General features: G+C 41.2%; 1 protein-coding gene across 1 annotated transcript; it reads left to right on the top strand.

The window, feature by feature from the left end:
* The first annotated feature begins 253 nt into the window (after positions 1–253).
* On the top strand, positions 254–26,907 carry LOC141083475 (uncharacterized). The gene is made up of 9 exons (XM_073567757.1): positions 254–410; positions 12,244–12,588; positions 13,396–13,848; positions 14,067–14,132; positions 14,530–14,643; positions 15,242–15,288; positions 17,189–17,270; positions 17,807–17,846; positions 22,986–26,907. Exons 1-9 carry the CDS (start codon positions 347–349, stop codon positions 23,110–23,112), a joined length of 1,338 nt encoding a protein of 445 aa, XP_073423858.1. The 5' UTR covers positions 254–346; the 3' UTR covers positions 23,113–26,907.

Genomic DNA, 26,907 nt, shown 5'->3' with positions numbered 1-26,907 from the left:
CCCTCCTCCTGTGTGTCTCTTCGGATCTCAGTCCAGCACCCCCACCCTGTGCGCCGAGCACCAGAGCCAGCACTGATGTCATGGAGGTACCAGAAGAGGCAGCTTTGGTCTCAGTGTAAACTCATTCTGGTGCACATTTCCACTTTTCGGACACAATAACTTCCATACGTGAATATATATATATATATATATGTCCCCCCTCCTATGTAGAGCATGCATATACAGTATGTCTTATATGTTACTCTGGATGACATGTGCTGCTGATGTGAGAGGAGGGACCTCCTACATGTGAGGTCTATCAGGAGTTGTCAGCCCTGCAGAAGTCACCAGCGCTGCAACAGTCAGGATGAAGTTGTGCACAAGTTGGAGGAAGAGTCTACAAATTTCCATCCTTCTCCTCGTCAGCTCAGGTAAGAGCAATGAAAATTCTCCTTTTCTTCAATTCTCACCCTCCTTTTCTTCCAAGACATCTTAAAGAAACATTGCTTTTATGCCCTGATAAGAATGCTGGACCAGGATCCCCTATAGCTATGGTTATTATCACCGCAAACAGGAAAGCAGGAAAAAAACGAATTCAGCTCTGCTACCTCTGTGTCCGCATTATTGTAATTCTGCTGCGTGTAACTAAGGCTACTTTCAGATTTCAGTTATCTCGCATCAGGCGCGATGTGGCGCCGTGCCGCGCCGTGCCGCATCACCGGATCCAGCATAAAATGTAAAAAACTGATGCACCGGTTCCGGTTTTTTACCGGATCCGACGAAAAAACGGAACCGGTGCATCAGTTTTTCCATCCGTTTCGTCCGTTTTTTGCCGGATCCGGTTTTTACACTTTTCGCCGCATCGCGCCTGATGCACAAAAACTGATGTCTGAAAGTAACCTAACTGCAGGGATGTGCCCCAATGTATAATGGCAAATGGGAGGTCGCAGCATGTACAGGATAAGGTGGGGGGGGGAAAAGAATGATAGATGGATAAGAAAAAGACAGAAAGAAAGAAGAAAGAATGAAAAGAGGGAAGAAAGGAAAAATAGATGTGTTAAAAGATAGATAAATAGAAAGATAATAGATAGATAGATAATAGAAAGATAATAGATAGACAGATAGATAATAGATAGAAAGATGATAGATAGATAGATAGATAGATAGATAGACAAAAAAAAACGACCAGCACCTCCTAGTGTGAACACGTGCAAGCTGCAAAAACTGCACAATATAGAGAAAAAGAACACCGCAGCACATGAACATGAATCTAGGCCATGTAAAAACACAGAAACACATTAAAACCATTCAATTTAGATAATCCTCGAAACAAAAATGTTAAACTTACAGTAAGATGAAAATGTAGGTTCTTAGTGCACAAATTGGCCAAATCACATAAGCCCATCAACCACGGCAAGGTGACACCCCTCCCATTGGCTTCGCAGGTGGCCGCAATCAGCTCTACCTGCCCATAAATTGTAGGCTTAGCCCGGTAGTGACATGTTTGTCCAAAATTGTAGGCTGGTGGCCTGGAAGTGGCTTATGTACGGTAGAGCAGGGACCCACCAGGGGGAGGTCACCTTGCCGTGGTTGATGGGCTTACATTATTTGGCCAATTTATGCACTAAGAACCTACATTTTCATCTTACTGTAAGTTTTAAAAAAAATTTTTGAAAAAAATATTTTTGAGGATTATCTAAATTGAATGGTTTTAATGTTTTTCTGTGTTTTCACATGGCCCAGATTCATGCACATGTGCTGCTGTATTCTTTTTGTCTATAGATAGATAGATAGATAATAGATAGATAGATAGATAATAGATAGATAATAGATAGATAAATAATAGATAGGTAATAGATAGATAGATAGATAATAGATAAATAGATCATAGAATCATAGAATCGTAGCGTTGGAAGGGACCTCCTGGGCCATCTGGTCCAACCCCCTGCTCAAAGCAGGATTCGCTAAATCATCCCAGTCAGATGTCTGTCCAGCCTCTGTTTGAAGACTTCCATTGAAGGAGAACTCACCACTTCTCGTGGCAGCCTGTTCCACTCACTGATCACTCTCACTGTCAAAAAGATACGGCAGATAGATAGATAATAGATAGACAGATAATAGATAGTTAATAGATAGATAATAGATAGATAGATGATAGATAGATAGAAAGATAGATAGATAGATAGATAGATAGATAGATAGATAGATAGATAGATAGATAGATAATAGATAAAAATTATAAAGTAGATAACATACATAAATAGCTGGAAGGAAAGAAAAAAATGAAAAGGTAGATAAAAATAGAAATAGAAAGAAAAAAAAAAGGAACATTAGATAAGTGGTAGAAAATATGTAGATAGATAAATATGAGAAGATAGACAAATAGAAGGTACCGTACTAGATAATAATGACAGAAATATGGAAGAGAAAAATATAGAAAAGATAGAAAAGAAGGAAAAGCAGATTAAAAATAATAATAATTTCTGCTGTGCAGGAGAAAGATGCTAAATAACAAAAGGGTCTGTAAAGGAATGTGCAATATACAAGGAGAAGGGGCCACGGTGAGGGGGTTTCTCATGTTCTGTGTGGAGGGATCTGGTAACAGCTTAACCTCATCACTGTCAGGGGTGCTGGAATGCATACTAACCATCTGGGAGCCAAAAGGTTAACGTGCTAGAATTTGGGAGATGCCGTTGTCTCATAGTCTGGGATATTTCCTTTACAGATATCCAAGTACCAGGGAAAAAATGAAGGAAGTGTGACCATGACCAGCCTCGCACAGGAGGTGGCCCACCGGTGGTCTCCAATATTTATAACAGGAGATATGTCCAAGTCATTGATTTCTTCCCTAGTATCAGAGGTGGACATACCAGTGGTACAACCTGTGCAGCCACACAGGGGCCCAAGAGGTAAGGGGGCCACTACCACCTCCAAAACGGGTGTCATTGTGCATTGTGAGAAGAGGGCCCTGTGCAGACCCATAGCTCCTCACAATTTATGAGGAGCTATGGGTCTGCACAGGGCCCTCTTCTGTCTGTGTCAGCTGCCTAATATTACTATTCAAACCCAAAGAAGCAGGGTAGGACGCCAGTGACCCCTCGTGGGCGGTACAATGAGGTTACTCCATTGTGAAGCTTGCTCTGAGGGAAAAGGAAGATAGAGACACTTATCATGAAAGCAAGAAAAAGTGAGAGACTTGGAATTATTATATTTTGGGGTCACAGAAGGGGACATTAGTAGTATATAGCTGCAAAAAAAGGGGGCATTGTTTATATATTGGGGCAAAAAAGTTCAGCATTATTAATATACAGGGGCCACAATGGCACTATATACTTCATGTAGAAGAGATGGGAAAAAATCAGGAAGGTGCGATATCTGCGTGATATATTGTACAGAGATGTGTTGTGGCCAGAAGAAGTCATAGCGGTCTGCCCGAATGGAGAATGAAAGAGAAAATTGATAACTTTTTAGATCTTAATGATCAGTATGGTGGTAATGTATTGTGGTTGTACTATATGGTCGATGTGTGGCGGTATTATTTATTGTTTGCATGTGGAATTATCAGTATATTGGTCTTGGTACAGTGGAGTTTGTTCAGTAACAGGATGAGTATTATATTCAGAGACAATGTGATAGAAATGTATGTTCATGGTATGTCGGCATTACTTTGCCCATGTTTTAATCAGTCACCACTGTGTATGCTGGTACTCTGTGGTCATGGTGTGGTGGTACTGGCATAGTGGTATTAATGGTATATTGGTCTTGGTACAGGATGATGGGTATAGTCAGACACTATGTGGTAATAATACATGGTCATGGTGTGGCGGCATTATTTTGCCCATGTATGATGGTATTACTAAGTCACCAGTGTGTATGTTGGTACTCTGTGGTCATGGTGTGGTGGTACTGGCATAGTGGTATTAATGGTATATTGGTCGTGGTACAGGATGATGGGTATAGTCAGACACTATGTGGTAATAATACATGGTCATGGTGTGGCAGCATTATTTTGCCCATGTATGATGGTATTATTAAGTCACCAGTGTGTATGTTAGTACTCTGTGGTCATGGTGTGGTGGTACTGGCATAGTGGTATTATTGATATATTGATCTTTAGTATAGTGGGTTTTCTACGGTAACAGCATGGCGATAATTTTTGTTATTTGGTAACTCTATGTCTGCATCATTAAGACCATTATTTTATTGCTGAGTTTTCTAAGTGATTTATATACGGTAAATAATATTTGAATACTTTTTTACGGGGACCGAACTTTGGCCTCTCTAGCAACACCGATAGGGCTCACAAATCTGAGCAAAAACTGGTGGTGGTGAACGTGGACAGCCCTGTCCAAATTTACTTTGCATTGTGGCCAAGTTCAGTTTAATATGACATGATTCGCCAGGATATTTCAGTTTCTGTGAGCGGCCTTCATCATTTCTTGGACGAATTGTCACTGAAGAATTTTAATTGTCAGTTCCGTGAAGAAGATAGATTTGTATTGCAAAGCAATTCTTGCTCTAATGAATCCCATCCATGGAGCGCAGGCATGACTAATCAATCCTGCAGGGAAGGGCGATCACTGCGATCTCACAGATTAGCGGTCAGGGGCAACATCAGTTTTTCTGTTTTCTTCCTTCTATCCTTGCTGTTCTGCTATTCTTAATCCCCTTCTTACAAAATTTAGTGGAGACTTCATCAAGATCGGCATTTCATATGTCAGTCTTGATCAAAAGATCATTGGAGTAAGGTCCAGCAAATTATTTTAAGAGGCACAAATCTCTCGACAAGTTTGTCTCTTCTTCGGTTGGTCTTTGCACAATTAGCCGAAATCTTTGCCTGTTTTGATGCAAATTATAGCCATCTGTGATTGTCGGTCAAATCTCGGATCTCAGTGCAGGGACTGAGAGCGCTTCTCCCTACCCGAGCGAAACAGCCTCGTAGAAATATTGTCATGGTTTGGACAGGGTTCTTGCCCTGCACTCACAGGGTTAAGTGTACGTGGCCTCTTTATGGATCTGGGAGGGGTATTTATACTCACTCTTTACTAGGGTTCTCTGTCAGCTATACTGTTGTTCTGGTGTGTCTGACCCCTGGTGTGCGTGTATTCTGCGTTGCTTGTTTGCTTCCCGTGTATGACCCGGTCTGTTCCCTCACTCTGTACTCCGTCTCTCGTTTTGGTACTATTGTCTTTTCCGGTTCTGGCCTCCTGGCTTGGCTATCGTTATTCCGTTACAGTTTGTCCCTATTGTACCGTCTATTGCCCGTTCTGGTTTTCTGATCTATTGCTACGTCCTGACTATCCATTCTGCCTAACCCTTTGGTACTGTCTTGTGCTTTGACCTCGGCTTGATATGGTTTCTGTCTCTGTCTATGCCCCTTGGTAACATTGTCCTGTAGTTACCTTTCTAGGAGTTTTCCTCAGCTCCTAGCTCTCTGGAGTTTAGACCACACCCTCAGCAGTCACATGCTTCAGGTCCTGTGATCCAGGAGCATGCATCGTCACCCCTGCTGACCCATTCCACAGGTATCTTTGTGCACAGTTTTGTACGCAGGACACGCGTACTGGCTCAGTGAGCAGGTGCAGTGCGGTGTTCCTGACAAATATAGGCAGTGTCAGACTGAAGAACATTGAACCCACTGGAGGATTTGATTCTGAGGGCCCATCTTTCTCCCGCACTCAGTAGCCCCATAGTAGCTGCAAGGTATGCACTATGAAATATCCTGAAGAAGAGGGCCCACCGGAGGAATCTCCGGTTCTCTGGTTGGCCAGTCCAACAGGTGTAGGAAATATTTCTGCAGATTGAGGCCTTTTTACAGTAACTCTACCACAATCCTGTGGAAATAGTTTAAATCCCTTAAAATGTCAACTGCAAAGAAAAAATGTAGATTAAGAAAAAATAATAATATTAATCTTAATGCATGTAGTTAAGGTAGAAAGTAGAGCAATACATGAAGGATAGGTATGTATGTGTAGTATAGTGATGTATGCAGGTGAAGAACAGTATGGTAAATATGGTACAACAGCAAGCAGGACAATATGCATAGCCAGGAGGAGATCAGTACAGTACATGTAGTAGTACAGTAGTGACCAGTGCAGAGCACGCAAGAAAAGAAGTAGAGCAGTACAGTACATATAGTACAGGTACAGAACCATACACTACATAAAGTACAAGTAGACAGCAGCACAGTATATGCAGAGGACACTACAGTACATGTAGCACAGTAGTGACCAGTGCAGAACACGCAGTAAAGATGTAGAGCAGTACGGTACATATAGTACAGATACAGAACCGTACACTACATAAAGTACAAGTAGACAGCAGCACAGTACATGCACAGTACATGTAGAGGACACTACAGTACATGTAGCACAGGCAGAAAGTAGTAGAGTACTTGTAGTACAGATAAAGAGCTGTACATTACATTTTGTATAGCAGAACCTAAAATTAAAGCAAAACGAGCAAATACCCTCTAATAAGTACATAAATAGTAATACATGTAAATAACATAGGGTACTTAATTTACATTGTTTTGAATAAAAATCGTAAATGAGTACACATTGGCACAAATGACAAAGTTAGAGGTAGGTGGAAGGTCCTTAAAGATTTCAGGGAATTAGGCTGTAAGCTTAAAGCAAGGACCTCCAAGGTGGTATTTTCGGAAATTCTTCCTGTACCACGTGCCACGCCAGAGAGGCAACGGGAGATTAGGGAGGTTAATAAGTGGCTCAGGAATTGGTGTAGGAAGGAGGGGTTTGGGTTCCTGCAGAACTGGGCGGACTTCTCAGTTGGCTGGGGTTAGAACAGTTAATAATTTGAGAAAGAATAGAGGTACAGAGAGATACATAAAGTGCATGTATACTAATGCCAGAAGCCTCGCCAACAAAATGGAGGAATTAGAGTTAATGTTGTTGGAGCATAACTATGACATGGTGGGGATATCTGAGACATGGCTGGACGGGATCCATGTCTGGGCGGATAATTTACAGGGCTATAGTCTGTTCAGAAATGACCGAACAAATAAGCGAGGGGGAGGCGTGTGTTTATATGTAAAATCATCCTTCAAACCCATCCTGCCTGATAATATATATGAATCTAATGAAAATGTAGAGTCCTTGTGGGTGGAGATAAGGGGAGGGGGGAAAAATAATAAATTACTGATAGGGGTTTGTTATAAGTCTTCAAAAATAATGGAAGCAACAGAGAATATCCTCATAAAGCAAATAGATGAAGCAGCGACTCAAGGAGAAGTCATTATTATGGGGGACTTCAACTACCCTGAAATACATTGGGGAACCGAAACCTGCAGTTCAGGCAAAGGTGATAGGTGTCTGACAACGATGAGAGACAATTACCTTTCACAAATGGTTCAGGACCCAACAAGAGGGGGGCACTGCTAGACCTAATATTAACCAACAGGCCAGACCGCAGATCAAATGTAAGGGTTGGGGGTCACTTGGGAAATAGTGATCACAAATTAATAAGTTTTCATGTATCCTTTAATAAGACGTGTAGTAGAGGGGTTACAAGGACACTAAACTTCAGGAAGGCAAATTTCCAACGGATGAGAGATGATCTTGGTGCAATTAACTGGGACGATATCCTGAGACATAAAAATACACAAAGAAAATGGGAGACGTTTATTAGCATCCTGAATAGGATCTGTGCACAATATATACCATATGGGAATAAACATGCGAGAAATAGGAGGAAACCACTATGGCTAAATACAGCTGTAAGGGGCGCAATAAGAGATAAAAATAAAGCATTTAGAGAATTAAAGCAAGTAGGTAGTGACGAGGCATTAACTAAATACAGAAGATTAAATAAATTCTGTAAAAAGCAAATCAAGACAGCAAAGATTGAGACAGAGAGACTCATTGCCAGAGAAAGTAAAAATAACCCCAAAATATTCTTTAACTACATAAATAGTAAGAAGCTAAAAAATGATAGTGTTGGCCCCCTTAAAAATAGTCTGGGTGAAATGGTGGATGAGGAAAAAGCCAATATGCTAAATGACTTTTTTTCAACAGTGTTTGCACAAGAAAATCCCATGACGGATAACATGATCAGGGATCAAAAAATTCTCCATTAAATGTAACCTGCTTAACCCAGCAGGAAGTACGGCGGCGTCTAAAAATCACTAAAATTGACAAATCCCCGGGCCCGGATGGGATACACCCCCGAGTACTGCAGGAATTAAGCACAGTCATAGATAGACCATTATTTTTAATTTTTAAAGATTCCATAATAACAGGGTCTGTACCACAGGACTGGCGTATAGCAAATGTGGTGCCAATATTCAAAAAGGGGACAAAAACTGAACTCGGAAATTATAGGCCAGTAAGTTTAACCTCAACTGTGGGTAAAATCCTGGAGGGTTTTCTAAGAGATACTATACTGGAGTATCTGGAGAAGAATAACCTCATGACCCAATATCAACATGGGTTTACAAGGGACCGTTCCTGTCATACTAATCTGATAAGCTTTTATGAAGAGGTAAGTTCCGGACTGGACCAAGGGAATGCAGTGGACGTGGTGTACATGGACTTTTCAAAAGCTTTTGATACGGTGCCACACAAAAGGTTGATAAATAAAATGAGAACAATGGGGATAGGGGAAAATATGTGTAGGTGGGTTAAGAGCTGGCTCAGGGATAGGAAACAAAGGGTGGTTATTAATGGAGCACACTCAGACTGGGTCACGGTTAGCAGTGGGGTACCACAGGGGTCAGTTTTGGGCCCGCTTCTTTTTAACATATTTATTAATGATCTTGTAGGGGGCATAGAGAGTAGAATTTCAATATTTGCAGATGACACTAATCTCTGCAGGGTAATCAATACAGAGGAGGACAATTTTATATTACAGGAGGATTTATGTAAACTAGAAGCTTGGGCTGATAAATGACAAATGAGCTTTAATGGGGATAAATGTAAGGTCATGCACTTGGGTAGAACGAACAAGATGTATAATTATGTGCTTAAATGTAAAACACTGAGCAAAACAGTCACTGAAACAGACCTGGGTGTATGGGTGGACGACAAACTCACATTTAGTGGCCAGTGTCAGGCAGCTGCTGCAAAGGCAAATAAAATAATGGGATGCATTAAAAGAGGCATAGATGCTCATGAGGAGAACATAATTTTACCTCTATATAAGTCACTAGTGCGACCACACTTAGAATACTGTGTACAGTTCTGGTCTCCGGTGTATAAGAAAGACATAGCTGAACTGGAGCGGGTGCAGAGAAGAGCGACCACGGTTATTAGGGAACTAGGGGGTCTGCAATACCAAGACAGGTTATTACATTTGGGGTTATTTAGTTTGGAGAATCGAAGGCTTAGGGGTGATCTTATTACAATGTATAAATATATGCGGGGACAGTACAAAGACCTTTCTAATGATCTTTTTACTCTTAGACCTGTGACAGGGACAAGGGGGCATCCTCTACGTCTGGAGGAAAGAAGGTTTAAGCATACTCACAGATGCGGATTCTTTACTGTAAGAGCAGTGAGACTATGGAACTCTCTGCCATATGAAGTTGTAATGAGTGATTCCGTACTAAAATGTAAGAAGGGACTGGATGCCTTTCTTGAAAAGTATAATATTACAGGGTATATACACTAGTCTCCTTGATATTGCGTTGATCCAGGGAGCTAGTCTGATTGCCGTATGTGGAGTCGGGAAGGAATTTTTTTCCCCAATGTGAAGCTTACTGTTTGCCACATGGGTTTTTTTTGCCTTCCTCTGGATCAACATGTTAGGGCAAGTTAGGATAGGATATGGGTTGAACTAGATGGACTTAAAGTCTCCCTTCAACCTTAAAAACTATGTTACTATGCTACAGTACATGTAGTGCAGGTAGAGAGCAGTACAGTAAATGATATATAGCATAGGTAAAGAAGAGTATAGTACATGTAATACCTGTAGTGTGCAAATACAATTCACATTGGACTATATTTTCACTCTACATGTAATGAGATAGAAAGCAGTTAGTGCTCTTAGAGATCAGTACAGCTAATGTAGACAACTGTTCAGTACAGGTAGAGAGCAGCACAGTACATATAGTACAGCTCTAGTACATATTGTACAGTTCTAGAGCTCTACAGCACATATTGTACATGTAGGGAGTAGTAGAGTACATGTAGTACAGGTGGAGGGAAGTACAGTACATTTACTGCAAGTAAAGAGAGCAGTACAGCACATGTACACAAACAACTACAGTACAGGTAGAAAGCAGCACAGTGCATATAGTACAGGTGGAGAGCTATACAGCACATATCGTGCCGGTAGAGAGCAGTACAGCACATATTGTACAGGTAAGGAGTAGTAGAGTACAAGTAGTACAGGTGGAGGAAAGTACAGTACATTTGGTGCAAGTAAAGAGAGCAGTACAGCACATGTACACAAACCACTGTACAGTACAGGTAGAAAGCAGCACAGTACATATAGTACAGGCGGAAAGCTATACAGCACATATCGTGCCGGTAGAGAGCAGTACAGCACATATTGTACAGGTAAGGAGTAGTAGAGTACAAGTAGTACAGGTGGAGGAAAGTACAGTACATTTGGTGCAAGTAAAGAGAGCAGTACAGCACATGTACACAAACAACTACAGTACAGGTAGAAAGCAGCACAGTGCATATAGTACAGGCGGAGAGCTATACAGCACATATCGTGCCGGTAGAGAGCAGTATAGCACATATTGTACAGGTAGGGAGTAGTAGAGTACATGGAGTAAAGGTGGAGGAAAGTGCAGTTCAAGTAAAGCCAATTTCATGTATATGCTATGAGTCCTGATGGCTATGGTAAACACTCTTGTACGTTGGACCCATTGTGATCCGATGTCATCGTCGTCACTTGGGGAACTTGTGAGTGATTAATAAAATGAATGGTCTTCAAGGTTCCATCCTGCTCTTTCTATTGTGGACAGGGCATATCTATCATAGCAGCATTTTACCCGATATCTTGGGTTCAGGACCCTCACCCCCTTGACCTTTATCCCAAAGATACAACCAAGCTCCTAGCACGTGACATGGTCAAACATTGTGGTTACTTTTTAGGTATATTTGGCATTTTTTTACTGTCAAGATTTGTGAAACTTCCTTAAATACATGTAAGGAAGCGAATTTGCTGATTTCCACTTTCTCTTCTTCTGCAGTGTCCTCCTCAGGATGTCACATTTTTCATATAACAGCCATTATGGAGCCAGGATTCAACTATCTCCTCAGACAATGTCGCTTAAATTACCGTAGTTTCCTGGTTTTTTTTTTTATTTTTTGGTTTTGAGATAATGCTATTGACTCTCAATATCACTGTCATTTACTCCCTCCGGACATGTAATGATTTACTCATTTAGTTTGGATTCTATTGGCGTATGGATCCTGTTAAGGCATTTTACATAGAACCTTAGAGAGTCCAAAAATTTCACCCAAAATCCCCAAAAATTATCATAGTATCAGCTAATGATACTAAGGACTAAATCAATATTTCAGACAACTTACAACAGTTAGCTAACGATTGCCCTGTCCATATACCACCAAGGAAATAAATGATGGGTATGAGTACAATGGGACATTTTGACTTTGGGCTCTAGACAGTTCTTCCTTTGACCTGCATAACATACAAAAGTTTGCTGTAAATGTTGGAAGGTCTGGTCACCGTAAAAAGATTCACTATCACTGAATGATTCTCCATCACGGTGATTTTTCAAAAATTTGGCTACACATACAAAGGTATAAAATAATATTTCAAACATCTGACTGGAGTAAGATGCCTACAACCCTGGCTGAACACTACGAAAAGGGAACGTTAGGTGGGAATACCATGGGGCTCATCAAGAGTTTGGAAGGCAGTCAGGTTCTGCTTTGACATTTTACATTGATATATCACCTGCATAAGTCCTCAAAGTCGGTGTTTTGCCAAAACCTTGCCTAACTATACAAAAGTTCAAATTGATTTTGCCTGCTTTCAGATGTCTACTGCCCAGGCCCTGGCCACCAAGAATGAGTATCATGGGGTTCACTGAAATTTTCGGAAGAGGGCATAGGGCACCTTTTATCTCCAAGGTTAGCAAGCAAACAATGCAGAATCACTAATGCCACTTTGCTTCTGTTAGAGTTGGAGGTCAAACATGGTATGGTCCTCATGTCCTGGGACCTAAAAATGTGGCGACCACCCATTCAATGAACATGATTGCCCTATAAAAGTGTAACCAAAAGACAATACTGCTTATGTACCATGATATATTTCTCTTTCTTGCAGTTACGGTGCTATGTCAAAGAACAATAGTAGGAATCGAAGGACAACCGGTCACTTTGCCATGTTCGTACAAAGTAAAACAAAGCAGTGACCTCACCAGCATGTGCTGGGGTAAAGGAAGTTGTCCGAATTCAAAGTGTAATCAAGAACTCATCTGGACTGACGGCAGCAAGGTCACTTTTCGATCATCTTCACGCTACCAACTGAATGGTAGAATCAGACAAGGAACGGTGTCTCTGACCATCTCTGAAGCAAGTCTGAACGATGCCGGAACGTATTGCTGCCGAATCGAACATGCGGGGTGGTTCAATGATGAGAAGATCAACATTAGGCTGACAGTTGAAAAAGGTGCCTGTAACATATTAAAAAAAATCATCAATGTTATTGGGTAGATATTTTGACAAATTTGGGTAGCAACATTATTGGCTCCAAAATTCAGAACCTATGAAATTCCTTCTTAAGGGTCTTTTACACGAGGGAACAATTGCCTGAACATTTCCTCGTGTAAATGAGCATTTACCATGATTGGCCAGTTTCTACATGTCCAGTGACCAAGCGACCAACGATAAGCCCCTCTTGTTTGACGTAGACTTTAATCCTGACAAACCAGAACAGGGGAGGAAAATTAAATGATCATTTGTTTGAAAACTTCACCGTTCTTCAAACAAAAAAACAAAGAAACACATACCGGTCAATCTGCTAAATCATCGATCCAAGCTCATAATGGGCAATGTAGCTTCCCATGTAAGAGGACCCTTGTCTAGAACAAGGACCAGTTTCTTAACTGATATTTTGATAAATGAAAATGTAGAGCTCTTATGAATAATGTATCTACCCTAGGTCTTGAAATCTTGACCATCGATAAATTTCCCAGAGTCATGATCTATACCATACATGCTCATATTGATGCATGGCTTATCTGGCTGTAACTCTGGTAGACTAGGTTGCAATGCAATGACCCACCCTTTGGATGGGTTTCTTAAAATTTTAAGTTTCAAAGGTCCATTTAGGATCTTCGTTGCCAGTAGGGTATACTTCGTATGGCTCCATCCATAAATTAACTATCAGATCTCAGCTGATATGTTTGACAACATTATTTGACTGGTTATCTTTTGATCAATAGTCCTTGACATAAAGGTATTTGTTCTTTTGTAGCACCTACAACAACAGTGAGAACTACTACTCCAAGACCCACCACTAAGAAGACAACTCAAGCACCCACCACAAAGAAGACAACTCAAGAACCCACCACAAAGAAGACATCTCAAGAACCCACCACAAAGAAGACAACTCAAGAACCCACCACTAAGAAGACAACTCAAGCACCCACCACTAAGAAGACAACTCAAGCACCCACCACTAAGAAGACAACTCCAGAACCACCAGCTTTTTCAACTACTCCAGAACCTTCCTATGGTTGGAGTAATCCATTTACTATACCTGCAGAAGAAACTACTCAATTACTTCCATCTGTTCTCAAAAATACTTCACCAGCACTTATTAGGACAGATACTCTACCATCTCTTACGGCAAGAACAATTGACCTATCACCAAAGGTCTTCCCTCTTGGTTCGACAGAACATGCAGAACTGACAGCAAGGAGCACAGGTAAAATCAGCAATATTTATTCAATATGTAAGTGAATTTTCGAATACAACTTTTTAAAAAGTTTTTGGGTCCAGCATTTAGCCAGAGCTTCATCAGGAGCAACATGATGATCTTACAGATCTTAAACATGTTATGTTATGGGTTGAATTCAATGGACTTATATCTACCTTCAACCTTAAAAACTATGAAACTGAATGATTCTTATTTTTTTTGTGCAGAATTCCCATCAGTGACAAGTAGAAATGAAACCTCAGAAATAAAACCTACTACCGATGAGCCGTTAGGTAAATCACTGGCATTTCTCCTTTTTCCAAAGACATGGCTACATACCCTACTGATATAGTTTTCATAAACCTGCAATATGTGTGAATATATAATTTGGAATACATTCTAAAATGCCGGTAGTCTCTGTAAATGTTCAGAAAACTTCTCAGACACCAAAAAAATCCATCTTGTGTTCAAACAGTAGTCAGTAGATAAAAGTGGGGGGAGAGGAGGGAGATGCGGCTGCACTTTCTCATGCGATATTTTAGTGAAATAAGAAGAAAACAATGGGGAGATATTCTACTTTTACTAAAAAAAATAAACATAGAATTACTATATACTTGGATAAAGAATATTATCACTTTGAATATTTTTATAACTTTTACTGTTTTATATTTTTCTTCTATTTTTTCTTAGTTGTGCCCAATTTTATTCCTAATCATCATGAACTTCCCTCTTCTGAAGAATCGAAGGAAGAGGACCAGGAATATATCCCTTTATTGCCTGAAAGTGTTTCTCCTAATAATAATGGTAAGACTATGACCATATTATTTGGGGGGGGGGGGGGATAAAGTTTTTTTATTTTTTTAATTTTCATGTTCAGTAAAGGAAAGTAAGTCGCTATGACAAAATAGATCCCCTAAAAAAAAAAAACTATAGCTCTGTTGTATTATTGGATCCATCACCAAGGGTGTAATTTCATCTGATTGGCTTTGAATTCCTATGAATTACTTCAACTTATTATTTTTGGGATTTTTTGTTTAGTTTTATAGAAATTTTTATCTCATTACAGCACACACCCAAAAATTTTGCCCAAAACCCCAAACATCTGAGATGATTTTATGATAGTTTTGGTTTGAGACCAATATAATATATAATGCAATTGGGAGACTACTGGCTAATGATTTTTAATGAATACCCCCTAATCAGGGGTGGAACAGTAGTGGGTGGAGAGATTGTAGCCGCACCCTAAAGATCTGAGGTCTCCTGTGCATTCTACCTATTATCGGGGCCTGTTATTAATATAATTCCATATAAACGAACTTAGTGAATAAGGGCAGTCATTGGTTGAGGGATATTCATGCCATTGTTGTGTAAACTGTTACTTTAATTCATTCTTTATTTGTAGGAATCTCAGATTTGTTTCAAGGAAATGTCACAAAATCGCCAAAAAAGGTAATTATTGGCCAAATTTTATCCTGATAATCAATATAGTCCCAGCTTTATAGTATAAATTACCGGCAGCTGATGGGTCCTCTATGGGTCATTAACTGTACAGTGTGGGGCCGATACCGCTACTGTGGTATGGCCATTGTTGACCTGTTGTTGATCCATAGAGGAGGCACCACTGCTAATAAACCCCAGAGTGCTGACTAATCTGTATACTGGGTATGCTTGTGTCGGTATGTATGAGTATATGTGTATGGCTATGATATTTATGACATACATTTCCGTCATATGTCATGTTACTGACCTTGATGGCGGGCTCGTACGCCGAGCTTGCATTTTTCCTCCACATGATGGCTGATTTAATCAGCCATGATGTGCCTTTAACAGCAGTGGGTGGAGCATCGCTATTAAAGGGAATCTGTCACCTATATTTAGTGATATCATGTAAAGATATCACTAAATTGTGCGTCCCATAAGGATTCTAGCCGGGCCTTTGACTCCCCCCCACCTCCTCGGCTTGCTTCACGTAATCTTCGTCTGTGAATACCACAGACACCGTTGCTTTCCGGGCTTGCGCAATGTAAAGGCCCCCGGCGCCTGCGCAGTATGCTTTGCCCGACTGTGGGCGAAGCATATAATCGCTACTGCGCAAGCGCCGGTATTTTCCAGCGCGGTCTATGCCCCGGAAGTCTTCACATGCAGGACACACTTCCGGGGCATAGACCGCGCTGGAAAATACTGGCGCTTGCGCAGTAGCGATTATATGCTTCGCCCACAGTCGGGCAAAGCATACTGCGCAGGCGCAGGGGGCCTTTACATTGCGCAAGCGTGGAAACCAATGGTGTCTGTGATATTCACAGACGAAGATTACGTAAAGCAAGCCGAGGAGGTGGGGGGGAGAAGACTTCTAAGCCACCCCCATCGTACCGGACCGCAGAGATTTGCATGCACCCACAACAAGCTAATAAAGGTATTTATGCCTCAAAGGTGCGGGGTCGGGGGGAGTCAAAGCCCCACTAGAATCCTTATGGGGCGCACAATTTAGTGATATCTTTACATGATATCACTAAATATAGGTGACAGATTCCCTTTAACCGGTTAAATCCCACTATCAATCTCTGACATCATCAGTTAAAACGTGCCAACACGGAGGAGTGGAGGGGCATCATTCTACTCTTTCATAGGCACGCCCATGAGGTGAAGCCGAAGGGTTGCCATTATGGCCGGAGGTCTGCTGATGACCCCGTGCCTGTCTTGACGATCCTCCTGTGAAAGCCTAACAGTGGCTGCCGGTCATAGAAGATCATGATTTTCTCTCTATATATAGCATAAGCGATCAGACGATCAGAGCTTCAAGTCCCCTAAGGGGACTATTAAATACAGTAAAAAGTGAAATTTAAAAAAATATATATTTTAAAAAGAGCATATTTGGTATTGCGGCGTTCATAAATGTCCGATCTATCAAAATATAAAATAAATTAATCTAATCGGTAAATGACGTAAAATGAGGGTTTTTTTGGCCTCCGCATCATTGCAATAAAATGCAAAGAAAAATGGAAAATTGCCATGTCATGAAGGGGTTAAATGTCTTTTAACCTTGAAATTCTGATCACTCAGTCCAGAAGATGCCAGATCGAAAAAAAAATTCTCACGTTCTTCCTAATATACCGTCATTCCTGAACAGACACTGTATGGGATTTCCAACAGGCGCAATTCACTTGAATGGGGGAAAATTTATGGTAAAGTACCTAGGAGGTGTCATAGCTAACCGATATATCATCAAATTCCTTTGTAGAAAAAAAAAACCCTAAATTGAGAAATTTGAAAAAATTTTGGAATTACCAAGTAGAGTATTGGCGAGTGTAGATCCGGTAGATCAGCGCTTTGACATTTCTTTCTTCTGCAGGATAGAAGTACTGTCATCATTGCCATCAGCTTATCTGTAATTGCACTGATAGTGATCTGCGTGATAATTTTACAATTAAAAGGTAAGTAAAAAAAAAAAAATATCCAAACATATTCAGGAGATCCATCCATTAGCCGGGAGCATCTCTGAGTTGGAGGACTCAAAACGTCCACACAGTACATTGATTTCAAAGAACACAATATAATACCTTGCTTTCCCTGCGGGGGTGCTGTAGGGAAATACAACAGTTCAAATGGAATTCAACTACACCTGATCACTAGGGTTCTAGAACAAGAACATGTTTTATGGGGGCTCTTCCAATAAAAAGGGATGGTCAAAAACTGATATTCAAAAACTAAGGAGACTTTAGGCTCCGGATATGTAGAAATTGGGGACAAAGTGTTCAGAATAAGGCAAGGTGGTCCATATTTTGGGGTGAATTTTGCTCAGTTTTTGGAGGGACTGTGGCGCAAAACAAAAATCTTCCTACTGAAGTCTTCACACGTGAGTCCCTTGCTTTGCCCCCCAAATCTCTAAACTAATGATTAAGACGGAATTTCCAGTTTTGCAGCTTTATCCAAATTTTTTTTTAAAAAACATTTCTCTTTCTTCTATTAGGCCAGAAAAGAGTGCGTTACCTGTTAGGCTTTGATCCTCGGTAAGTATGAGTTCAGCGGACTATATTCCATCCTAGAAGTGACACCATATTTAAGTTTTCTTCAAGGGGATGACCACTATTTTTTACTATTGACCCAGTGGTCTAACAATTGAAAAAAAAAGATTTTTTGAAATACAGTTACATATATGGATGTATTCCCAATGGGAATTTAGCAGTCACATGTTTTCAAGAAATTTGCTTCTTTCTCCTCCAGGACTGATCTTTCACTCAATTCAGGGGTAAAATCTATAAAATATTTATTCAGTAACATTATTGAAATAGATGACAGTTGGTGCTTTTAAAATTCTACGGAGGAGGGAGGAGCTTGAATAATTCATTGATATAAAAGAGAATTGTGCAGTTTTTAATTTCATCTGCAGAGAAATTGGTAAGATCCTCCACAGATTATGGGTGATTGCACCTTGTACTCAGTGTAGAACAAGGTATTGACCTTTTAAGTATTATGACGGTGCTAGGATAGAGGGATAGTGATACTATCAGGTAGTGGCTCGTGATAGCATCAGATGCGTTTGAAGAGCTAATTCGATGGATTCATAATTGGGAGACATTTTTTTTTTTTGCACACATCCATAATAGAACAGCCAAGATGATTAAGTAAAGGTCTACGTAAAAGTTATCCGTTCCGAATATGATATCTGTAAAGAATATGTGTCACTTGGCATAAACATGGATTTTTTTTTACATGGTGTAAATGCCGCTGTTCTCCTGAATCCGGCGATGTTTTTCTTTTCTTCCTGCGCCTCTCCGTTCCTGAGATATGGCCTCTTATTTCCTGTATATAAATTTAGTCTTTTTAGGCAAATGGGAGTAATTATCATAAATACACCCACAAGGAACAGCTGAGGACCACGCCCACTTGGCTTAAAAGATGAGATTTTTATGCAGGAAATATGGGGCCGTATCTCAGGAACGGAGAGGCGCAGGAAGAAAAGAAAAACATCACCGGATTCAGGAGAACAGCGGCATTTACACCAGGTAAAGAAATTACATATTTATGGCAAGTGACAGGTCCTTGTTAACAGGGTTCCTAAATTATTATTCAGCAAAGGGATCTTTAAAACTTCAGGGCCCCGATGTAACTGCAATCCTCTGCACCCCCTGATAGCTAGACCATGTGGCCACAGTACATAAACAGAGGCCAACGTAAAAATACCAAACTATGTGGATAGGGGATGGAACTCAACGCAATCACTACTAGATATTTAAAATCGAAAAAAAGTCCAAGGTCTCAGAAAATGGTGAGAAACTAATTCCAATTCACCATTTGCTTTTTTTTTTGGTCACTTTTCTTCTTGTATTTTTGACATTTTACACGAAATTCTCGGTGCATTGGTTTTCTTGATTTTTTGGGGGGGCAAAATCAAAACTGTTATTTATTTATTTTATTTTTTTTTCTCTTTTATCTGTGACAAAATATATGCAAACAATTCATGATATATTTTTTTTTTTTTTTGCAAAATCAAAACCGCTCTTTATTTTTGTCTTTTTTTTTTTCATTTTTTTATCACAAAATCTGAAAAAAAAAATCACGGGTACATAAAATTACTTCAGGGACAGGAAAATCATTACAGAACCCGACAGGATATGAGACATGGTTTACATACAGTAAACCATTGCATATCCGTTAGATTTATCTATGTCCCTCACTAATAATGATACTAGTGTATGTGTGTAAAATATTGGAGCTGTAGGTGTTAAACTAAAGAGATAAATCACGGAAAAAACTGGCGTCGGCTCCCGCGCAATTTTCTCTGCCAGAGAGGGAAAGCCAGTGACTGAGGGCCGATATTAATAGCTTAGAGAGGGACCATGGTTATTGCCCCCCCCTGGCTAAAAGCATCTGCCCCCAGCCACCCCCAGAAAAGGCGCATCTGTAAGATGCGCCTATTCCAGCACTTACCCTCTCTCTTCCCATTGCCCTTTAGCGGGTGGCATATGGGGTAATATATATATATATATACACCTATACTATGTGTATACATGTATTCTATCTATTCTATTTTAACCTGTCAGTGTGATTTTACATTACAGGGCACTGAATTGCCGTCTTTTCTATAGGGCATCAGTGGGTATTTCTCATAAGTCACACGCATGGTCCGTGTGTAATCCATTTTTTTCTCGCACCCATAGACTTGCATTGACGAGTCTCGGCCGTAATACGGTGCAAATCGCAGCATGCTGCAATTTCTCTCGCTCGTATAATATTGGGCGAGAAAAAAACTGATGATGGGAGCTGCCCCATAGGTTAATATTGGTCCGAGTGCTATGCGATTTTTTTCTCGCATAGCACTCGTCCATATTTCTCTCTAGTGTGACTCCGGCCTTAGAAAGAATAGAGGGGCCCACATTGACAAACATAAAAAGTACAAAACAGGTGAACACAGAAAACAGTCTAAAAAAGTGCAATATACTGTAAAAGAAGGATTTAGTGGAAATTTTTATTATTATCATTATTTATTTATATAGCACCATTGGTTCCATGGTGCTGTACATGAGAAGGGGTTACATACAAATTACAGATATCACTTACAGTAAACAAACTAACAATCACAGCCTGATACAGAGGGGAGAGGACCCTGCCCTTTCGGGCTTACCTGCTACAGGATGGTGGGGAAGGAGACAGTAGGTTGGTGGGTTGCAGCAGTTCCGGTGTTGGTTGAGGTGATATCTCCGGTAGTGGTGAGGAGGTAGCGGGGATCACTGCAGGCTGTAGGCTTTCCTGAAGAGGTTGGTTTTCAGGTTCCGTCTGAAGGAACCAAGTGTGGTTGATAGTCGGACTTGTGGGGGCAAAGAATTCCAGAGAATAGGGGATATTCGGGAGAAGTCTTGGAGGCGGTTGGGTGAAGAGCGAATAAGTGTGGAGGAGAGAAGGAGGTCTTGGGAGGATCGGAGATTACGTGAAGGAAGGAATCGGGAGATTAGTTCAGAGACATATGGGGGAGACAGGTTATAGATGGCCTTGTAGGTCAGAATTCGTAATTTGAACTGGATACGCTGAGGGAATGGGAGCCAGTGAAGAGATTTGCAGAGGGGAGAAGCGGAGGAATAGCGAGGAGAGAGATGAATTAGTCAGGCGGCAGAGTTAAGGATGGACTGGAGAGGTGCGAGGGTGTTAGCAGGGAGACCACAGAAAAGGATGTTGCAGTAGTCAAGGCGGGAGATGATGAGGGCATGCACAAGCATTTTAGTAGATTGAGGGTTGAGGAAGGGATGGATTCTGGCAATATTTTTGAGCTGGAGGCGACAGGAGGTAGAAAGAGCTTGGATGTGCGGTTTGAAGGACAGGGCAGAGTCCAAGGTTACTCCGAGGCAGCAGACTTCCGGTACTGGGGAAAGTGTGATGTCATTAATTGTTATAGCTAGGTCGGGTAAGGAAGATCTGTGAGATGGAGGAAAGATGATGAGTTCAGATTTGTCCACATTGAGCTTGAGGAAGCGAGAGGAGAAGAAGGTGGATATGGCTGATAGACACTCTGGGATTCTGGACAGCAGGTGAGAGGTGACGTCTGGGCCAGAGAGGTAGATCTGAGTGTCATCAGCATAAAGGTGGTACTGGAATCCGTGGGACTTTATGAGTTGCCCCAGGCCAAGTGTATAGATTGAGACAAATAGGGGTCCTAGAACAGAGCCTTGGGGGGACTCCAACAGAGAGAGGGTGGGATGAGGAGGTGGTGTGGGAGCTGGAGACGCTGAATGTGCGGTTGGAAAGGTATGAGGAGATCCAGGATAGGGCGAGGTCTTTGATGCCAAAGGAGAGGATCTGTAGTAGGAGGCAGTGGTCAACAGTGTCGAAGGCAGAGGACAGGTATAGAAGCCGGAGTATAGAGTATTGTCCATTTGATTTGGCTGTAAGTAGGTCATTAGTAATTTTGGTCAGGGATGTCTCAGTGGAGTGATGGGGGCGGAAAACAGATTGTAGATTGTCAAAGAGCAACTTAGATGAGAGGTGGTAGGAATGTTCAGCGTGGACATGCTGCTCCAGGAGTTTGGAAGCGAATGGGAGCAACGATATTGGGCGATAGCTGGACATAGCGGTTGGGTCGAGGGTTGGCTTTTTAAGGATAGGTGTGATTGTGGCATGTTTGAAAGCAGAAGGGAAGGTACCGGACGTTAGCGATAGGTTGAAGAGGTGGGTTAGGGATGGGATAAGTGTGGTGGTGAGGTAGGGGAGGAGGTGGGATGGGATGGGGTTGAGTGCACAGGTTGTGAGGAAATGAAAAACGGGAAAAACACCAAAAACTAGAAAAAAAACACAAATATGTGCAAAGTTCAGAATTTTTCAAATTGCTAAAATAATGAAAAAAAACTATATAAGCTTGGTGTCGCCATAATTGTACTGTTCTGAAGAATAAAACTGTTGTGTCATTTTTATGGCGCAATGAACGTAGTGAAAGCAAATACACCCAAAATATGGAGGGATAAGCATTTTTTTCATTAATACATCCCATTTAGAATTTTTTTCCCGTTTCTCAGTACAGGGGCTGGAGTAATTCACAACTACTACTCATCCTCTAAAAAATAAGTTCTCATACAGCTATATAAAAATAAAGTTATTGCTGTTGGAAGAAGGGGTGGAAAAAACGAAAAGGCTAAAAATAATCCGACAGTGGATTTTTTATATGTATTCTGAGAGCAGCACGATGTAGGGGCAGATACCCTGATTCCAGCAATGTGTCACTTGCAGGACTGCCTTGTGCAGTTTTGCTAAATCCAGTTTTCTCTGCTACAGACCTTGCGGAACTCAAAATGTTGAGCCCTTGGAATGTTGAGCTCGGAATGCTGAGCCCTGTTTAACCCCGCCAACATCAGTGATTGGCTACTTTCTATGTACACTGTATATTGACAGAAAGCAGCCAATCAATGGAGGGGGCATGGTTGGACTATGAGGCACAGGACACCTAGTCCTCTAGTGATAATCTCCTACTGATAAAACACTGATTGTACTGAAACAAAAACACAGTCTAGTAAGTGACACATCACTGGAATCCGGGTCTAGTCTCAGATTACATAGCAAAAGCCTCCCGATAGATTCTCTTTAAGAAAAGCTTATTGGTCATATTTTTTTTTGCCACAGTACATTAGTTGCCTTATACTGACACTTTTATTTCTTGTCCCCAGTCTCGAGCTTGTCTCCCAGCCATTGACCGAACTACAGACTGAAGAAAAAGACCCCGAAAGAGATGAGGAAGACAGCGCTGAAACCAATCATATAGGAAATACAAGAGAAACTGCAGATGATTCATAACCAGAATGGATATTTGAGTCTTTCCCATTTCCTCGGACCATCCATATATTTCTTCTAGGGAAATCAAAGACCTAATTCTTCCTTACTCATGTCTGAGATGGATCATCTGGAACCATAAATCACCTGGGGGCATCCTATGTACAAAAGTGGCTAAAGAGTCATTCTGATTAGATAAGAACATTTTTCTACACGTTCTTGTCACTAGGTGGCAGCATTGTAGCAAATAAGTATGAAGTCATTAATATCACACAACTCATTTCCCAGCAGGGGGCGACAAAGACCACAGGAGACTAAAGTAAATATGGAATAAATGCTGTATACCGATGCATGATGGGAGCGATATATGGACAATATATTTTTTTTTTAATATGAATTTATTATATAATTGTACACTCCAAAGTAATTACTCTTGAACCCTCTCCAGACCGAGCGATTTTCCATTTTTCAGTTGATGGCTTTGTTTTTTGCAAACGTTTTTATAGAGACCATTTTGGGGCAGATAGGACATTTTTATCTCTTGTTATCGCATTTTTTGCGAGATTGTAGCAGTCCTAAAAAATGCAATTTTTTTTACTGATACGGCTAATTAATTTTATATTTTCATAGATCGGACTTTTACGGGTGTGGAATTACAACTTGTGTATATTTTTCATTTCTTTATTCTTAATGCAGGAAAAAAAAGATTGAGCCTGTATCAAAGCCAAGGAGCCGATGCTGGATGTACACCAGAATGCGCAAAGGCACTAACGGGTCAAAGGGTTTGTCTAATTTAGAAAAGAAAAAACTATTTTCCAATAAGGTCCCCCTATTCCGAACCTCCATTTTGTATGGTAGAGGACGCACCTTGTCCGTTCAATTGATTTTAATAGGAATTGTGTAATACTTGTTTCCCCTCCGGGGGCGCTGTAGGGAAATTCGATTACTGCCGACAGGTTCTACTACAGATTACAGCTGATTGCTGGGATTTCCAGAAGCAGAAAACCTGTGATCAGCTAATTGTTCGGGAACCTAAGAAAAAGTTAATGTGCAAATCGGAGTATCCCTTTAATATAGACCAGTGTCCTCTTAAAGGGGACCTGTCAGTAAGTTTTTAAATATCAAAGTAATGATAAAGCTGTGCAGGTGTCTGTCCCCCAATAAAAAAGATACCTTTTTTGTAAAGATCTGATGTGCCAGTCATGAGAAATCTAGTGTAAAAGCTGTATGCAAATCAGGTTGGAAGTGCACTGGGGGCGTGTCAGTGCACTATTTTATGTTTTTTTAGTTCTCACGCCCTCAGAACCTTGACTCATATTTTGCTTTTATTTTTTATATTTTAGGTACTAATATGTTTTAGATATGATTATCACATTATCACACGCAAAGTCTATAGTTTGGGCTTGTAGAGTGTTTTATTTAAAGGGGTTGTCCAGACTCGGGGTTCAAGTTGAATCCTTACACTGCTCACTGTCGGGATTCTCTGGTGCCGTGAGCAGGCGGATGCAATTTGCATACATGCAGTCACGTGTTGACTAGAGTGTATTGATTCGATACCGGGAACGACTGGTTGGAATGTGTCTGGAAGAGTGCAAATCACATACTTGCAATCATATGACCGCCCACTCCCGACACTGGAGAATCCTGATTGCACACACTGTGACTTCAGACTTGTACCCCAAGTCTGAACAACCCCTTTAAAAACCATTACCTCAATGGTTGTTCTAAGATATGAAAATCGCCAAAGAAAACCCAAAGCATTACAGAGCTCTCTTCCCTAAGGCTGTACAATGCACACAGTAACGTCAGTACATGGGTAATGCACACACTCATGTCATAACACTGGGGCAATACACTTGGTAATGCCCCACAAAGGAAATAATTAGGTCAGTTGCTACAGGACATGAATCATGGAAAGATTTCACAATACAGGGATCATGCACACAGTGATATCACAGTGCAAGAAACGTGCACACAATAACAAAGGCAGAACAATGTGTAAGGTGGCCAGGGTGGTAGTTGTGGCAACGAGCTGTAGTGTTTCCACACCCTGGCGCCCCACAAATGAAATACACAGTACCTTCTGTTGTGTGTGCGATGCGTGCAGCAGAGGACTCACTTCAGTTGCTGGAGTCCCCTCGGTCTCTGTTACTCTGGCTTCGTATTTCCAGGTTCCATAAAACACTGCAGAGTCACAGTCCTTTTAAAACAGTTCAACTTTACTGATGACATGGGCATTGGGCACTCATCACTTTGGCTGCACAATTCACACAGAGCTGCATATCTTGCACTTTCCCTGCCTTCTGGGCAGACTCCATTCCTTCTATATCCTCTCTTTCTGTTCTTCTGGCAATCCCTGCCGTCTCTGTGGACAAGCCGTGTCCCATCCGTACTTCCTGCGTCACCAGCTCCCTGTCAGCCCTTCGTATGGTTCCAATCGGGAAAGGTGCAGGGAGTGCCAGCCTAACGACTCCAGCCCCGGTCATAGACCCCAGATCCTTCCTGAGGATGGTCCTGCTGAGCTGGTGCCCATCTGCACTACTCTCCAGCTTGGGACCCCTTACTGACATCTGTAGCTTTATCCCCATGGCCTATAACTGTCTCCTGCACTGCAAGCAACCTGCCTTTTGGCAGGCTGCCCGGGTTTCTGCCTCTAATCAGGAAGTACCAGTCCTATACTTTCCTGCTTTGTGCTGCTCTGCTCTGTGACCCTTCCCATTTGCTTAACCCCTATGCTTCCTGCATCTAACACTGCTATCTATTCTCCAATATGCCCCCCTCTATTCTAACCCCACTGTTACTCTATGCTAACTTCTATCCCTAACCCTACATAGTACATGACATTACAGTGCACAAATGTTACATTTCACAATAATAAACAATGAGGTGCCGCATGTAATTGTGTGAACAGCTTCCAGGGGAGAGGAGGCACATGAGATTTCCCGCCACCTCCTTACAAATGCACGAAGTGTAGTCACAAAACAAGAATCATGCAATCAGTCATGTCAGTACAGGGAGAACGCTCACAGTTATGTCACAGTCCATGAAAAACACTCAGTGTTGTCATAGTCTGTGGAAAATGCTCACAGTGATGCCACATTACATGTAGAATGCCCACAGTGATGTCATAGTCCATAGGAAATTTTCACAGTAATGTAAGATTACGTGGTGAATGCACTAAGTGATGTTATAGTACAGTACATGGAGACTGCACACAGTGATGTCATAGTCTGTGGGAAATGCTTAGAGTAAAGTCAGATTACGTGGGTAAGGCACAAAGTGATGTCACGGTACTATACATTGAGAAAGCTCACAGTGATGACACAGTGCTATACATGGAGAATGCTCACAGTGATGTTACAGTACAGTGATAATGCACACAGTACATGAATACTGCACACAGTGATGTCACAATACAAGGATAATACACACAGTAGTTTTAGACGTGATGCCGCCAAAGTAGGATAATGCGCACAAATTGGATGCAAAAACCATACAACCGTGGTGCTCTGTAACAAAACCTAAATATTCCATGCCATCTTTCATCCTCCATAGTCATCACTGACTACACCTCACCTCTTAGTGGTTAGCAGTGGGGCCCGAATGCTCCGGCTCTGCTACTCTACCCATAACCAGACGCACTGGTATCAGGAGGTGGGCCACAGGGAGCCGCATTCGTTTTCTAATTTACAATAGAAAATAATTGTGCCAATTTTATTATTGTTGTGATAACTAGGAGATATTTTTGCATCTTTTTAATTGTGGATCTTGTATTGTGATTTATATGAATATCATTGCTAATAAACGGGGTTAATCATA

The sequence above is a fragment of the Dendrobates tinctorius genome, unplaced genomic scaffold (assembly GCF_039654945.1).
Source record: "Dendrobates tinctorius isolate UK_male_01 unplaced genomic scaffold, ASM3965494v1 ptg000020l, whole genome shotgun sequence".
In the NCBI taxonomy this organism is placed as follows: Eukaryota; Metazoa; Chordata; class Amphibia; order Anura; family Dendrobatidae; genus Dendrobates; species Dendrobates tinctorius.
This window is presented reverse-complemented; position numbering and strand designations above follow the sequence as displayed.